Source organism: Misgurnus anguillicaudatus, chromosome 22 (assembly GCF_027580225.2).
Source record: "Misgurnus anguillicaudatus chromosome 22, ASM2758022v2, whole genome shotgun sequence".
Lineage (NCBI taxonomy): Eukaryota > Metazoa > Chordata > Actinopteri > Cypriniformes > Cobitidae > Misgurnus > Misgurnus anguillicaudatus.
In genome coordinates, this window is record NC_073358.2 from 38,815,798 (window position 1) to 38,832,794 (window position 16,997).

Here is a 16,997-nt window from a genome sequence, read left to right on the forward strand (position 1 = left end):
AAAAAGCGCTATATAAATACCTTTGAAATTTAATTAATATTTTTTGTCGTTTCTAGTAAGTTTGATAGAATTGGCAACAATAACAAAGTTGATTAAAAAATGTCTACCTTATACACGATTATAAATCTTAATATCAATACTCTTCATGAGAGCTGTAGACATGCATACATAAAAAAACGAATATACTTGCAAAACAACAAATATAGCTGTGAAACAATTTACACCAGAATGTTGTATAAGGCACTATAAAATTAATTCCCACACAAAAATATGTCTTTTATTTAAATTTTTTCTTGAACTGTTTGACACGTGCTAATTACACTGTAAGAAATTATGTCAGCTAGTTTTGTCAACTAATCACGTTAAAATAGGTTGTATTGACTTGCAAAACCAAATTGTTTTACAGTTTTTCTCAATTGATGAGAATGAGAATTACATTTTTTAAAACAATAAGTTCAGACCCCGAAAACGGTGCATGGCAATGCATCAGATGGGCTGTTGATGAAAATCTTTGACCAGACCAACAAAAGCAACAGAATGTCCACCAAAACTATTTTTTCATGGATGTTTTTTGTAGCATTTTTTTTCTTTTTTTGTAGCAATTGTGGTAACATGTAAGAAATTGACAATTTAAAGGAATTGGACAAGCAATTGGGTTTTCAGTTTACATGCAATGCATCTGTACAAAATTATATGTACTGTAGTAAATAGAAATATTCATATTATTTTTCTATGTACAGTATTGACAAATATCTGATTTTTATCAAACCTTAATTTCCAGGGTTGACTGTCATGATGAAAAAACAACTAAACATTTTTACCAGTGTGGCTCACACGATGACAAAAATACTTTACATTTTAGTGGCCCTGGACAAATTACTCACACAAAAACTAGATTTTGAAGCATGAATAAAATGTTTTGGGTGAGAAGAAAAACGTGCTAAAGCAAATAAGAAAAACTGTAAATAGTATAATATTTTTTTCCTAATAAAGATATTTTAAAAACACCACAATACAGGTTAATGCAAATAGAGGCATGTGCAGCGCCCCTAACTGTTATGATGCTCAAAGTGTCCCGCCCTCTACGTTAAAAAGGTTTTGATTGACATCCTTTCTATGCAATCACGAAGCCATTGGGATATGACGCAAGTTTGTTGTTTACAGAGCCTGCGTACTGCGTAGAAGCCCACTTTCAGACATGGCGTGCTACTAACATCGAAACTGCAATCAGTAGTTCCTGTGGTGTTATTCCTATGGAAACGGAACTTATCGACAAGATGCCTTGCCACAATAACCAGCAGCTAAAAAACACAGAGAGTCCCGAACACGCCGGGAAGCACGTTCGCTTTGCCCGCAGCAGCAGCGTTGAAGAGTCCTGCCCAGACGACAAAGGGCCGTGCCAAAACCAAACCCTGAGCGACATCCAGGGCCAAATAGGGCCTCAGTTGAAACTCTTGCCGTTAAATGACCAAATACGAGAGCTTCAGACTATCATAAGGGACAAGTGAGTGTCACCGTTTAAACCCGATTTGTATTAGATGCAAATTGTTGTCAACATACAGGCCACCCGTGTCATAGAGATATAACACTGGGTTTAACACGTGTACAAGGACAACCTGATAGGTTGTACCTGAAACAATGTAAAAAAAATATTGTGCCTCGGATGAGTGTCTTCTGTCTGATTCGCATGTGAAGCATATACAGTATCACGCCACATTGTGACATTATCTTTCTGTCTCTTTTCTGTCTTTCCCAGAACTACCAGTAGAGGTGATTTTGTGTTTTGTGCTGATAGATTGGTAAGAATAACTTCAAATAGTGCAAAATAGTGGTCGTCTTTGTGTTTAAATGTCTGAAAGTTAAACATATACAGAAGATAACATCACATCATGATCTAGGAGCCTTTTAAAGAGATAGTTCACCCAAAAATAAAAAGTATGCTATCATATTCTTATCATCATGTTGTTCTAAACCTGTATGAATTTCTTTTTTCTGATGAACACAAAATAAGATATTTTGATAAATGATGGTAAGCACACAGCTGATTGTAACCATTGACTTCCATTGTAGGAAAACAAATACTATGGAAGTATTGTGATAAATGATGACGATAGTGAGCGCACTGTTGACGGTACCCATTGAATTCCATCGTATTTGTTTTTCTACTGTGGAGGTCAATGGTTATAATCAGCTGTATGCTTACTGTGAGGATGAGAAAATGACAATTTTCATTTTTGAGTGAACTATCCCTTTAAGTGAAGTCATTGGTTATTAATTTTTTTTATTGAAAAGCACTTTTTGTGGTTAGCTAAAATTAAAGGTGCAGTGTGTAATTTTTAGAAGGATCTCTTGACAGAAATGCAAAATAATATATAAAACTATATTATCAGGGGTTTATAAAGACCTTTTTATAATGAACCGTTATGTGTTTATTACCTTAGAATGAGACGTTTATATCTACACACACAGAGGGTCCCCTTACATGGAAGCCGCCATTTTGTGCCGCCATGTTTCTTCAGAAGCCCTTAATGGACAAACTTTTTTTACTAAGTTGTCTCCAACGATAACATGTTTGTCCGGTGGCACTACCGTAGCTTTTCTATGTGTTTTAAAAGTGATAGGTGAGCAGTGGACTTAGCCATGGGTTGCAGTTTGCAACATCACCACTAGATGCTGCTAAAATTCACACACTGCACCTTTAACGGACAAACTTTGGGACAAAGTTGTCTCCGACAATGACGTGTTGGTCCGGTGCGGCTACCGTAGCTTCTCTATGTGTTTTAAAAGCGAGGGGTGAGCAGTGGACTGAGTCGTTGGTTTCAATTATCAACCTCACCACTAGATGCTGCTAAAATTCACACACTGCACCTTTAAGGTCATAGTTGGACTAAGATCTGTTCTGCATTTGGTTTGCAAAAACGTACAGTATATCCGGTTGTTTGTTTTCCTCTCAGATAAGGTTAGTGGTGGAAGAAGGTCTCAATCAGCTTCCATACAGTGAATGCACTGTAACTACGCCAACAGGTGAGCCTGTTACTATAGTGATTTATTTTTAAGCTCCTTGCTATCATACCTGTTATATTTGGCATATTTAATTACATTTCATTTAGATGCTTTTATCCAAAGTGACCTACAAAAGTGCGGAGAGAAAACAAAGCGATTCATTCTAGGAGGCGATAATATGAAGTGATGCGATAAAGCATTTCAACAGCATCTACTGTATAATGTCGCGACAGCAGCAGTAATGTCTTTTTTTATACACTTCATCCAGGACATAAATATGATGGCGTGAAGTTTGAAAAGGGAAACTGTGGTGTTAGTATCATGAGGAGTGGTACGTGTTTTTCTGTCACATGAATACGCTTGAATGACACAGAAACCACATCTCATTTAGCAAGTGTGCCAATACTTACATATGTATTACATGTACAGGTGAGGCCATGGAGCAGGGTCTGAGGGACTGCTGCAGGTCTATTCGTATCGGTAAGATTCTGATCCAGAGCGACGAGGAGACACAAAAGGCCAAAGTTTACTATGCAAAATTTCCTCCTGACATCAGCAGAAGGAAGGTCCTGCTTATGTACCCCATCCTCAGTGAGTAGACTTAAGCTGTAAGCCTTGGATTTTAAAGATTTTTGGCTTCATCTGTGAATAACTTTTGTGTATGAAAGAATAAACAAACACAGATTCAAAGTGAGCCTACATTTAAAGGATTAGTTCATTTTCTTAAGAAAAATCCAGATGGTTTACGCACCACCATGCCATCCAGGATGTTGATGTCTTTCTTTGTTCAGTTGAGAGGAAATTATGTTTTTTGAGGAAAACATTCCAGGATTTTTCTCTTTTTAATGGACACCAACATGTAACAGTTTTAATGCAGTTTAAAATTGCAGTTTCAAAAGGACTCTAAACAGAGGTGGGTAGTAACGAATTACATTTACTTCGTTACATTTACTTGAGTACATTTTTCGGGTAACTAGTACTTTTAGAGTAAATTTAAGGATGGGTACTTTTACTCTTACTCAAGTACATTTCTAGTGAAAAAACTGTACTTTTACTTTGCTACATTCGGCGGCGGTACTGCGCTACTGTCAAATGGTAATAATTAATGAATATATATATTTTTTTAAAGTTTATAGGGCGTGTTCGAAAGTTGCGCGAAAAAGGCTGCGTCACCCTTTAGCGCGCGACCGCGAGGTCACCCTTTTAGCGCGCGCGGCCGCGTAGGGGATAGGAGAAGCAGATGAGGGCGCGTGTGCGTTGTGCGAGTTATCGGAGGCAGACCATGCGTGGCTTCAAGTTCGGTCTATGTTTTCACTCCAAGAGGTCAAAAAGAATAGTTTCATAATGTGATGCGTGCTTTGTTCAATAAACGAGCTGACATCTCAGCGAACAGGAATTCAAGATCCAGCCTGAAGTAAGTGTCACAGTATTGTCTATTTGAGCAGTATTAATGGTCATTTCACACACTGTCGGAGTTTTTTTGCCATATGCACTCTTGTGCAAGCGATTACAAATCCTAATGTAAGTTAAACCATACAAACAGCACGTTCACATCTGCCAATTCCATATCATTTCCCCACAACTAAACAAACTTAACAGCATAATGTAATGACTGACTTTTGGGTACTCTACCCACCTCTGACTCTAAATGATCCCAAACGAGGCGTAAAGGTTTTATCTAGTGAAACGATTGTCATTGTTGACAAGAAAAATAAAAAATATGCACTTTTAAACCACAACTTCTCGTCCATCTTCGGTCCTGCATGTGACGCCCCAGCGTGACCTCACGTAATTGCATAATGACGTCGAAAGGTCACGTGTTACATATATGAAACGCACATTTGTGGACCATTTTAAACAATAAACTGACACAAAGACATTAATTAGTATCATTCGACATACAACAACATCGAAACGGTCCTCTTTCTCCACACTTGTAAACCCTGGGGTGTAGTTTGTATACGTCATCCGTGACCTCTTGACGTGATGACGTATTACGTGAGGTCGCGCCGGCGCGTCACACATCCGGAGATAGACGAGAAGTTGTGGTTTAAAAGTGCAGATTTTTTATTTTTCTTGTCAAAAATGACAATCGTTTCGCTGGATAAGACCCTTATGCCTCATTTGGGATCGTTTAGAGTCCTTTGAAACTCTGCTGAAACTGCAATTTTAAACTGCATTAAAACTGTTAAGTGTTGGGGTGCATTAAAGTCCATTAAAATGAGAAAAATCCTGGAATGTTTTTTAAGGAAATTTCTTCTCGACTGAACAAAGAAAGACATCAACATTTTGGATGACATGGTGGTGAGTAAATTATATGGATTTTTCTTTAAGAAAATCGACTTATCCTTTTAAGTATTTAAAATATGGCTTCAGCAGACACAATTCATTGTGTGTGTGTGTTTGTGTTTAGGTACAGGAAACACTGTAATAGAAGCTGTGCGGGTGTTGAATGAACATGGCTTGCAGGCTAAACACATTATCCTACTAAGCCTCTTCTCCACTCCACATGGTAAGACACAAACAGCGAGAAGAAAAGACTTGATTTATGTTCTTGTTTATGAATCTCTTATTATTTTAACAGTGCTGTACATTAATGACCAGAATGTTTTAAAAATGTCAAACCTTAAAGGCGGAGTGCATGATTTGTGAAAAACAGTCGGGCAAAGTACCAAAACACACTTGTAGCCAATCAGCAGTAAGGGGCGTGTCTACTAACCAACATCGTTGCCTGGGATGCGTATGTATGGGGCGGGTCTATCAAAAGAAGGTCCAGATTCTATTTTTAGGGTAGGGGCGTGTTTGTTTAGGTGATCGCAAATGTCAACATTGGGTTTCAGAGATCATGCACCCCGCCTTTAATAATTTAGAAAACCACTAACCTGGTTTTAAATTTTAGTGCAGACACATCGGAGTTAGCACTTGTAATAGTTTTTATTTAAAGGTCTGTGTTTTTGAAGCTTTGATTGTGTTTACAGTGCGCAATATAACATGTATTCATGTTTTATGTGTAAAAACCGCAGTATTTATCACACAGTTTACTTATCTGTATAGCGCTGTTGTCACTGTCCTCAAAACAGGCTGATGTCTTCCTTGTTATATGAAGTCCCTCCTTCAGAAATACGTATCGAGTTCTGATTGTATAGTTTGTTTAGTGTGTTGCGATTCAGTAGCAGCTTAGCTTGCTGTTAGCTTAACTGCAGACTGACTTATTCCTGTGGGCGGAGTTTAGTCAAAACTGGTTGTTCGCTGTCGGCTTTGAAAGGCAAATTCTGTTAAAGGAATAGTCTACTCATTTTTAATATTAAAATGTTATTACCTTAACTAAGAATTGTTGATACATCCCTCTGTCGTCTGTGTGCGTGCGCGTGGGCGCTGGAGCGCGCTGCCACGCTTCGATGGCATTTGGCTTGGCCCCGTTCATTCAATGGTGCCATTTGGAGATAGAGTTAGAAGTGACCAAAATACCAAAATGGTGGTACAAAATAAAACGTAGTGCTTTTCCAAGCGGATTTAAAAGAGGAACTATATTTTATGGCGTAATAGCACTTTTGGGAGTACTTCGACTCGGCGCAGTAACACCCTCCCTCTCCCATTATGAGAGTGAGAAGGGGAGCAGACTTTTCAGGCGAGTCGAAGTGCTCCCAAAAGTGCTATTACGCCATAAAATATAGTTCCTCTTTTAAATCCGCTTAAAAAAGCGCTACGTTTTATTTTGTACCACCAAACTTGCTCGTATAACTACTCGTCTTAAATAGGAAAAACGTTGATGTGTTTGGTCACTTCTAACTTTATCTCTAAATGGTACCATTGAATGAATGGGGCCAAGCCAAACGCCATCGAAGTGTCACAGCGCGCCCCAGCGCCCACGCGCACGCACACAGATGACAGAGGGATGTATCAACAATTCCCAGTTAAGGTAACAACATATTTTAATATTGAAAATGAGTAGACTATTCCTTTAAAGAAAATATATCGCCTGGCAGTGAACTTTGAGCTTTATCATTTTACAGGTATTATTTATGCTATTATAGCAACATTACACACTAACTAGGGTTTAAAAATGGGATCAGAAAGAACGTGACCTTTAATAAAGTTGCCTTGAAACTGTTTTTTATCTATTGGTTAAATGACCATTATTGTGTGTGTGTGTGTGTGCAGGTGCACAGTCGATTATTCAGGAATTTCCTGATATCACTATACTGACAACTGAAGTTCACGCTGTTGCACCGACGCACTTCGGCCAGAGGTATTTTGGCACAGACTGACCCCACCATCTAACTTGATTTCAGCTGAAGCAGCTTGTGTGTTTATCATCCATCCTTGGCTTGACCAGCCCACGAAGAGCTTTTTCCTCTGTATTTTTATTGGTTATACATATATAAAATGTTTATGAAAGATCATTTGTTCTTATGCTCGCTTTTTTTGGTGATTGTGCTTATCCATGACCCCCTTCCAGGAAAAGCAAAAACTGTATTCTAGACCGTGTTCCTGACATTCTAGAGTGATGCAAACAAAAATACTTAAAAAAATCATTTTTTTTTATATAAAATACTGTTACTAAGTGACACACAAATGCAGAATAACAAATTTAAGATGAAAATAACAAATTTAATCACTAAGAAAAGACACCCGATAAAGCTTTCTCACACCCTGATCAGTAAAAGAGAGGTTTCAGAGACCTGATCCTCTCTCACAGGAAGTGTTCCAGGTGAAAACTGAGCTTGCGAGCAGGTGTTCGCCCTCGTCTCCTCGAGGGTTGCCTGCTGTTCCTGAAAGCTTAACCTGTGATTGAGATCTTTGTAGCAGCCCAGAGAGGTAGCAATGTCACGTTGTGTCGACCTAAAATGGCAACAAACACGCACGTTGGTGTATAGTCAACAAATTCAATCACCTTTTCAAGGACACTTACATAGCAGAAGTGCTAAAGCAGTCCTTGTACCTTATTCCATAACTGCTAGTCATCTGAAGCTATGGTAACCGAGACACCCTCAGGTGAGACTGAAGTCAGAACATAAGAGAGACAAATGACTCAAATCAGATTTTGAGATCAAGTTGTACAATCCTGGCTTTGCCTTTAGGAGGCAGCGTAAACCTATTATCCATACTGTACCTCTATCTCAAAAGTACTCAAATGAATATTGGGGTACAATAAGTTATGTTTTATTAAAAAAGTATACTAGAAAAGATTTTTGAAATTGTAGGTAATTCATGGTGTTATGCAGCAGAAGGGAATGTAAGAGCATGTGTGTTTGTAATCCTACTCTCTGTGGTAGCACACTTAAGTTAATGACAGAAGCAGCGAGGAGATCACCTTCACAGACAGCGTGAGAACTGAGATAAATTCAGTCTCCTCCTAAATAAAACATTTACCAAAGCACCCTGACTACAGCACTGACACATAATTAGAAAACTCTCTCCAGACTCGGCTTTGATTCAACAAAACTGGGCGTTGATTGACATCACAAAATAAATATCTTACCTGTATTTCTTTTTATTTCACAATGCATGTTCACTGAAGGATTGTGAGATGACATCTGCCATTTTAAAGGGAATGAATGCCCATCCCCTTGACTGTGAAAGATAAACAAGACGGTTCATAACAATACGTGTGCGGCATCAAGTAAAAATCACACTGGGGCAGTTTCCCGGACAGGGTTTAAATGAATCTAGTACTAGGTCTTGGTTATATTTGGGTGATTCTCACGAAACCATTCAAACACCACGGCACTAATGATTTTAGCTTTAAAATGTGTAATATAACATTAAAAAACATCAGAATTAACACAATACTGTGTTCTACCTTGCACAATGTGTGATTTCAACATAAGAATTTATAATTGAAAATTTTATCTCATTTTCTGCTGAAATTCTCATTACCGCAATGTGTCCGGCTGTGTTTGAACATGCGTTATGTTGTAATTTAATCAAATGAACACAAAAAATTAAGAAAAAAAATAAATGGATGTTTTGCTAGACTACTTTAGATGACAGAAAAAAATATTTACTGAATATTCATGTATAATAATAATGAAGAAAAATTAGGAAAATGATGTGTCCATGCCTGATGTTCTCATCCTCCGCAACACTTTTTGAGAACAGTTTAAGCACACATACAGAATTTTAATAAAGTTTGATTTTGAGTGACCAAGCACATGGACCAGTTACTTCAAGATGGCTACCAGGTAAGATCATTTTTTTACAGTTAATTTGAAATATTGTCTTGTCAGAATGCTTACACGACATTTTGATTATCATTACCGCAACAGATGCTTATTAAATGTTAATTTAATTAATAAAAGCATAATACTTTGATTTTAAATGCATGTGCAGAATCTCCAAATTATGTTCTTTCAGGTTTGTCATGTCATTTTGAAAATATGTCAGTGTTGATGTTTTCTGACTGTTGCGGTAATGAGATTTTTTTAAAGACAAATTTTTAAAATTATGTTACAAAAAGTGTTAAATGATAAGTAAAAGTTTTTAAATTCATGTTCCCATTTACTCCAGAGTTTGTTTTTCAATGTCTGGTGGGAAAAAAGTAAATTTAAGCAATTTTTACATTTTCATGCTTGACATTTTTAAAACCAAGTTTTCGTGAGAATCACCCATTTGGACATTTAGGGGTGGTTTCCAGGACGGGATCAGTTTAAGCCAGGACTAGACCTTAGTTTAATTAGGAAATATAACTAGCTTTAACAAACATGCTTTACTAAAAACATTACCTGTGTGCATTTTGAGGCAAAACAAAGGGCACTGATGTATTTTAAGTTATGTCAGCACAAGTTGTTTTTTAGTTGGGACAGCTCTTACATTTATTTTAGTCTAGGACTAGTCTAATCCCTGTCCGGGAAACTGCCCCTTAGTCATACAGCTTATTGATAAATGTAGACTGTTTATGGTGGCCAAAAAACAGCAAATTGGTATTAATACAAAAATGTAGCCAATATGTGATCACAGTTTAGATTTTACGTTTCTTATGTATAATATCTGAAAGGTAAGGAAAATAAAAGTAACCTGCTAAATACTGGAAATGGCCAGAGTCTCTTTTCCTTTCCGAACACCTGTAAGAAATTAGCTTGGACACCGACATCAAACGCCTTACTGTTTGGCCCATCCGCAAAAAATGGGGCAGACAACCACTCTGATAAGAGACAGAGAGCTGTTATTAATTTTAGGAACGTTTTATAGATATAGGGGCGGTTTCCCAGACAGGGATTAGTTTAAACCAGGACTAGGCCTTAGTTTAATTAGGAAATATAACTAGTTTTAACAAACATGCCTTACTAAAAACATTCCTGGTATGCCTTTTGAGGCAAAACAAAGGCCACTGATGTATTTTAAGATATGTCATTGCAAGTTGTTTTCAGTTTGGACAGCTCTTACATTTATTTTAGTCTAGGACTATTCTAATCCCCGTCCGGGAAACCGCCCCAATGTCTTTTAATTTTCATAAAATGCTAGTTTTACCAAGTGAAGTTTTGGTGTTGGTAAGCAGCCAGACGTGGAGGATAAGTAGAAAACAGAGGGTGACGGCAAACATAGCTGACACCAGTGTCAGGAACAAAACATGCAGTTTATCACTACTATCAAACAGCTGGCCCTGAAAGAGAGAGAATACAAACATTCAATGTAAATCAGGTATATTGTGCAACACAGAAATAAGAATGACCCTACACCGTTAGAAAAACGGTTAAATGGTTTTTACCCCTGCTGTCACTGGGGCGGTGCCCTTTAAAAGGGTCCTATGTACCATTAGGTACAGATGTGTATACATTTGGCACTAATATGTAACTTTTATATATTAATACATATATTTGAAGTACTAATAAGCTCTTTTTGGTACTAATATGAACTCTTTAGGTTGAAAGCTGTACTTTTCGAAAGTGTACGTAGTGATTTTACGCACTGCTCGAAAATAGTCCCCTGCCAGTGAAAGTAACCAAGGGGACTATTTTCGGGCAGTGAGTAATATCACTACGCCTGCTGCAGCCATGTTACAGCAGCAAAAGCCTTGATTATTACGCCAGTTTGAGAGTATAGTTCCTAGCCATATCTCCCTAGAAAATCGTCGTTCTTAGTACACGATGTAACTACAGTAGAGTCAAGTTTTAAATATTTAAAAATATTGAAACTCTGGTTATTTTTTAGCGCGATGCTAACGGTCTAATCCGATTCAATAGATTATGCTAAGATATGCTAAAAGTGCTAGCGCCAGACCGGGAGATCAGCTGAATGGATTTCAAAACGGTAAGAATCAAATGTTTAACTCTAGGGGAGCTGAAAAATGAGCATATTTTCAAAAAAAGTGGAATGTTCCTTTAAAACAATCATATAACATAATATTAAATTAATACTTTTGTAGCATTAAGTAGCAAAACTTATCCAATCAGTTAAAATACGTTTACACGCACATCATTTCATTTTAATACGAAAAATAAAGCTTTTCAAAGTTTTTATATCCATATTTACATTTTGCACATGCCGATTATTTATATGTACATTTGTTCCCTGGGAATCAAACCCAGAACCTACAGAATAACTTCTGTCATTTACTCACCCTCATTTGTTACAAACCTGTATACATTTCGTTGTTCTGCTGAACACAGGAAGATATTTGTAATGAAGCAGAAAACAAAGGCACCATTGACTTTTCTATAGTAGGAAAAATGCCACTAAAGTACAAACAAACATTGCTCAAAATATTCAGTGTTCAGAAGAAGAAAGAAATTAATACAGGTTTATAGCAACATAAGGGTGAGTAATGATGCCAGAATCTTCATTTTTAGGTGACTATCCCTTTAAATACACAGTATATTAAGTTAAATTAATGCTAAGAGCCTTTTCAACCAGCACATGTTTGTGTAGTGTGCATAAGATAGTTAACTCGACAAATTAGGGTCAACATCAGTTTCTTTAAAAATACACATTGCAAAAATACACAAAACCACCCACCAGCCACAGATTGATGACTGTCTGAGTATCCGTGGTGACAATGATGAGTCAGTACAGGAATGCGTAGAGGAGGAAGAGCATGAAGAACTTGTAGTTGGAGAATCCAATACAGTTATTTAACCTGAACATGCTCATACAACACACACACACACACACAGAACAAGAGAACAGGTGTCACCTGACAACAACATACATTTAAACAACAGGCAATGTGATATAAAACAGTCCGTTTACAAACCAGGGGCAATGATGATCCATCTTTAGTACACACCTACAGAGAGAGAAGACAAGACCGCAGGAGTGAAGCAGTGTGATCCACAGGCCACAGTAACTATTCTCATTAAATAATTATAATAAAGCCCAGCGTAAGACACACAAACACGCACACACTTGGACTTTAATCAAAAGCAGGAACATGATATTGGAACTCATTTGAGAGGATTCACTAAGTCCACTCAAATAAATGTCACAAAGTACTTCAACGACATCCTGTAATTATCACAAACAAAGATCGGATTTCTGCGTCTCCCTTTCATTAAAGGAAAAGTGCGTAGATGGATGGGAGATGCACTGATACACACACAAAAGAAATGGAGAGAGAGAGAAAGAAACAGGACGATTCTTACATTTGGCAGACAGAACAGTGATGACAGCGATCTGGTTTTATCAATTGGCAATGATGACAGAACCTGATAGCTGAGATGAACACACAACAGACCAAATAAATAACAAATGTGCTCCAACATTTAAGTAAATTGAATTCCTCTTCGAAAAGACAATTGTGTTAGATTTTATTTGTCTGGCTCAATGCAAAATAGCCCATTTTATAATAAAAAAGCATTTTATGTTTGGCATGTTTGGGAAATGGCTTTAAAACTCAATAATGGATCACTCACAAAATATAAGTACAATTGCTTAAAAAGAGTCTTTTTGTCATTTGGATAAAAAGAGTTACTTAAAAGAATCATTCACCTATAAATGAATATTCTGACATTATATACTGGTTTTTGGCACGCTATTTTTTTAATGACATGCAAGAACCAATGGCTTTTAGCACCACTGATGGCAAACCTGATGCATGGCATATTAAACCATAGGTGACTACAAATAAAAACTGACTTCAAATTAGATCTGTTTCTTAAACAAAACTTTTGTATGGTATTCACTTGGAGTACCTTGGTGTCTCATAATATCTTTTCATGTTGCTTATACTTCTCATTTTCCCATTGTTAATCGGTCACAGCACTGATGAGATTCCTAACCTCCATATGCTGTACGGGTATGAACTGGAAGCTTCTGGGAGATTTCCAGAAGAATGTGACTTTTCTCCAAACCTTCACGTTCCTGCTCATAAAGCAGCGAGTCGGAAGGGGGCCGATGAAACTGAACACAGACACACGTAAGGGCACACACATACAATTAGTAAATGAGATGTCTGTGCTCTGAGAAGGACAGGGCTTCTTTTACACTCATGTGTCACATATGACATGCCTGATTTAAATAACCTGCAGGTGGACAGGTAAACCAAGTTCATTTAAAGTTCTTTGCATTTCTTTCGAACTGTAGGGGTTTGCAAATTTGCTATAATACATATACACTACATCAGTGATTCTCAAACTTATTCTGGGTGCGGCCCCCCTTTGTGAACAGTGCATTCCTTCGCGGCCCCCCCAAAGAAATTTATGACAAAAAAACTCTTCTAAAATGTAACAGTTTAATTTAACAAAACATATTAAGTTATACAAAGAAGTGCTGTTCGTTAGTAGCCTTATTTTTTTAGGTTTAATTACACAGAATTCATGATAAATGAATGTATTTTATAAAATGTCATACTGCTGGGGCCCCCCGGCACCATCTCGCGGCCCCCAGTTTGAGAACCACTGCACTACATATTTAAAAATGTATCTGTTTTGCTGTTTATTCCTTTTTGTAAAGCTGCTTTGAAGGAACAAAACTTTGTAAAAAACAACACTATATAAATATATTTGATTTGGATAAAGACCAGTCGTGGCCTGCATGTCTGATGCAGTAATAATCTCTAAGAAATGTATTTATGCATTTCATAGAATTTACATGCTACATCAAAAATGCCAACACAATCTTAAAGGCATGGCATGAAAATCTGACTTTTCCATGTGTTAGTGCTATAATTGGGTCCCCAAGTGCTTCTATCAACCTAGAAAATGTAAAAAAGATTAACCCAATAACTTAGTTTTGGTAAACCATTCTCTGCAAGCACGTGAAAAATAGGTTATTGAAATTTGTCTCTTCTTATGATGTCATAAGATGATCATCTTATAATAATAGCGCCCCTTAATCTGGACTATCCAACCACAGCACTACCATTTAGTGCAAAGAGAAAGAGAAAATAATTCACAGCACAATTGAGTTTCAATTGCAATAAACCACCATTATGGTGATCAGTGTTTGAATTTCATCAGCTCATTTGCATTTTGAAGTACACAAAACGCAACATTTTTGCTCACACCTACAAAATGTCAATTTTAACATGTTACAATAAATTATCTATATGGTATTTTGAGCTAACACTTCACATGTGTACTCTGGGGACACCAAAGATTTATTTTACATCCTAAAAAAGTCTTGCGACATGGTGCCTTTAAAGGAATAGTCTACTCATTTTCAATACCAAAATATGTTATTACCTTAACTAAGAACTGTTGAATCATCCCTCTGTCATCATAAAAGAGTAACTATATTTTATGGCGTAATAGCACTTTTGGGAGTACTTCGACTCGGCGCAGTAACACCCTCCCTCTCCCATTATGAGAGTGAGAAGGGGAGCGGACTTTTCAGGCGAGTCGAAGTACTCCCAAAAGTGCTATTACGCCATAAAATATAGTTACTCTTTTAAATCCGCTTAGAAAAGCGCTATGTTTTATTTTGTACCACCAAACTTGCTCGTATAACTACTCGTCTTAAATAGGAAAAACGTTGATGTGTTTGGTCACTTCTAACTTTATCTCTAAATGGTACCATTGAATGAATGGGGCTAAGCTAAATGCTATCGTAGCGTCGCGGCGCGCTCCAGCGCTTACGTGCACACACACAGATGACAGAGGGATGATTCAACAGTTCTTAGTTAAGGTAATAACATATTTTAATATTTAAAATGAGTAGACTATTCCTTTAAAGGAGCATTTTACCAGTAGAAACATGAATCTTTATTGAAAGTGCGTCATATTTGTAGTCGAAATGTAACATACATTTAGAATTTGGTGCCTATTTGACCGAGAAAAGGGGTGTTTGTAGTCTCACCCCCTCAACAAAGATATTGAACTTCCTGCTTTCAGTGATGCAAAATGATGATTTTTACATCATTGAAAGAAGGAAGTGCAACACTGAAATCTGTATTTTTCCTGTCTCAGCGGCAACTGAGGAAATGATGCACGACCATTCAAAAACATGACTGGGGTTCTAACTATACAAAGCTTTATGCAAATGGGTGAAGTGTCCCTTTAAGGACATTCATATGTATAGTATAAGGTACGTTTTTGTACGATTAGATTACCCCTCAGTGACGCTGGCTTTATGGATTGGGGTTTCATTCATGCTTATTTTCTCAATCATACATGGTTGTACGATTCACTTTGTATGAAATAGCCACCTGATAAAATACATATGAATTAAATCTAAAATGCACACTAATGTTAATCCCGCAATTTGATTGGTTAATGAAAATGTTGATCCAGGACCAACAATGGTGTTGATCCAGGATCACATCTTACTAGGTGAAATCACGTTCACCATGAAGTTTCATAAAAGGTTGAGAAGGCCATGATACCATGTTATCAAAAATGAATGTTCAAATTCCCAAAATAAATTGTGTTTTAATGTAGCAAAAACATGCTATTACATTTCTAGTAAATCTAAAATTATTTGTATTTTGGTACATTTTTGTACATTTTTTAGATGGTCAAGCCCAAAGAGAAAAAAATAAAAAGCACATTTATAAAAATGACCACCAGGAAAACTACTAAATATTATACTTCATGCTTTCCACTTTCCTTGTTTTTTTATCAAATTGGATCACCCCTGTAAATCAAGAGTTTTATAGTTTATAGGTTTAGTATTTCTTAATCACACAGAACTTCAAAAACAGGTTTTTGTATTTTAAGTTGCTGGTTGCACCTGAAATAATGTATGTTAAAGCTGCAACATTGTTTACTGTACCTCTACAGAAGGAAAGGATGGTGGAGTGAAAACTGCTTTCCAAAAAGACCACGAGAACATCCCAAAACACACATGGTACAGGCAAAGAAAAGCCACTGAGAAAAAGAAACTATATATTTACATTTACAATAACCATTTTTTAAACATAATAACAGTTCATTGTCAAATAAACATTTATAATAAAAAACTTTCTCCACAAAGACTTCAGTTAGTCAACTAATATTAAAGGATGTTCTACCTTTCTGAGTTGCACACGTGAGGAAAACTGCACATAAAAATAAGTTTTTATGAAAATAAACAGAGTTTTATTTATATATTTATAAAGTTAGATGGCATTTAAGTAATTTTAAAAACAATCCTGTTAGAAATCGTCGAACATTAAACGACAAAACCTGAAAATTTTTAATTAACTGATAACTTGACGTGACGTTACTAGATAGATACTCGATGAAGTTACACAAATGTATTTCTTAATTTTTAAATATTCATTACTAAGTTAAAGCAAGTTATACCAATTTATCAATACATTTTAAATATTCATTGTTTAATATGAATGTTCCTTACAATATCTACGTCTAACGGAATCGTCTTTAAAAATAACTTAATAGCCAAATGTTAAACGTCTCCGCAAATAATAAAAATACATTTTAATGTCAAAGATTTTGCAAAAATGTTACTCACTCCAGCAGAAGTGCACCACATAGGCGTAATATGACCACATCACGACAACAACAACGATCGTAAGTGGAAGACAGCAGAGAAGTCGCGCGCAGCGCCGGAGACACGCGGACAGAAACATGACGGTACGAGTGTCAGATACACGCGCTTCTCTCGGTTTATCACCG

At 36.7% G+C, this 16,997-nt stretch overlaps 2 protein-coding genes across 2 annotated transcripts; one reads left to right on the forward strand and one right to left on the reverse strand.

Annotated features, from left to right (window-relative positions):
* Window positions 1-1,155: 1,155 nt before the first annotated feature.
* On the forward strand, window positions 1,156-7,406 carry uprt (uracil phosphoribosyltransferase (FUR1) homolog (S. cerevisiae)). The gene is made up of 7 exons (XM_055198913.2): window positions 1,156-1,504; window positions 1,757-1,799; window positions 2,955-3,024; window positions 3,272-3,334; window positions 3,433-3,594; window positions 5,417-5,515; window positions 7,165-7,406. Exons 1-7 carry the CDS (start codon window positions 1,254-1,256, stop codon window positions 7,269-7,271), a joined length of 795 nt encoding a protein of 264 aa, XP_055054888.2. The 5' UTR covers window positions 1,156-1,253; the 3' UTR covers window positions 7,272-7,406.
* Window positions 7,407-7,528: 122 nt separating this feature from the next.
* Window positions 7,529-16,968, reverse strand: zdhhc15a (zDHHC palmitoyltransferase 15a). Its single transcript, XM_055198906.2, is given in 11 exon segments — window positions 7,529-7,845; window positions 8,486-8,577; window positions 10,021-10,147; window positions 10,474-10,606; window positions 11,959-12,079; window positions 12,197-12,229; window positions 12,585-12,654; window positions 13,221-13,341; window positions 16,153-16,247; window positions 16,391-16,417; window positions 16,834-16,968. Coding segments are annotated over 11 exon segments (999 nt in total). The 5' UTR covers window positions 16,952-16,968; the 3' UTR covers window positions 7,529-7,783.
* Window positions 16,969-16,997: the final 29 nt, after the last annotated feature.

Bases quoted from the DNA above. Each gene is read 5' to 3' on its own strand.
- uprt (XM_055198913.2), top strand. From the start codon at position 1,254: ATGGAAACGGAACTTATCGACAAGATGCCTTGCCACAATAACCAGCAG. The intron at 3,025-3,271 runs GTGAGCCTGTTA...CACTTCATCCAG, and splicing joins CACTGTAACTACGCCAACAG to GACATAAATATGATGGCGTG. The intron at 3,335-3,432 runs GTACGTGTTTTT...TTACATGTACAG, and splicing joins TGTTAGTATCATGAGGAGTG to GTGAGGCCATGGAGCAGGGT.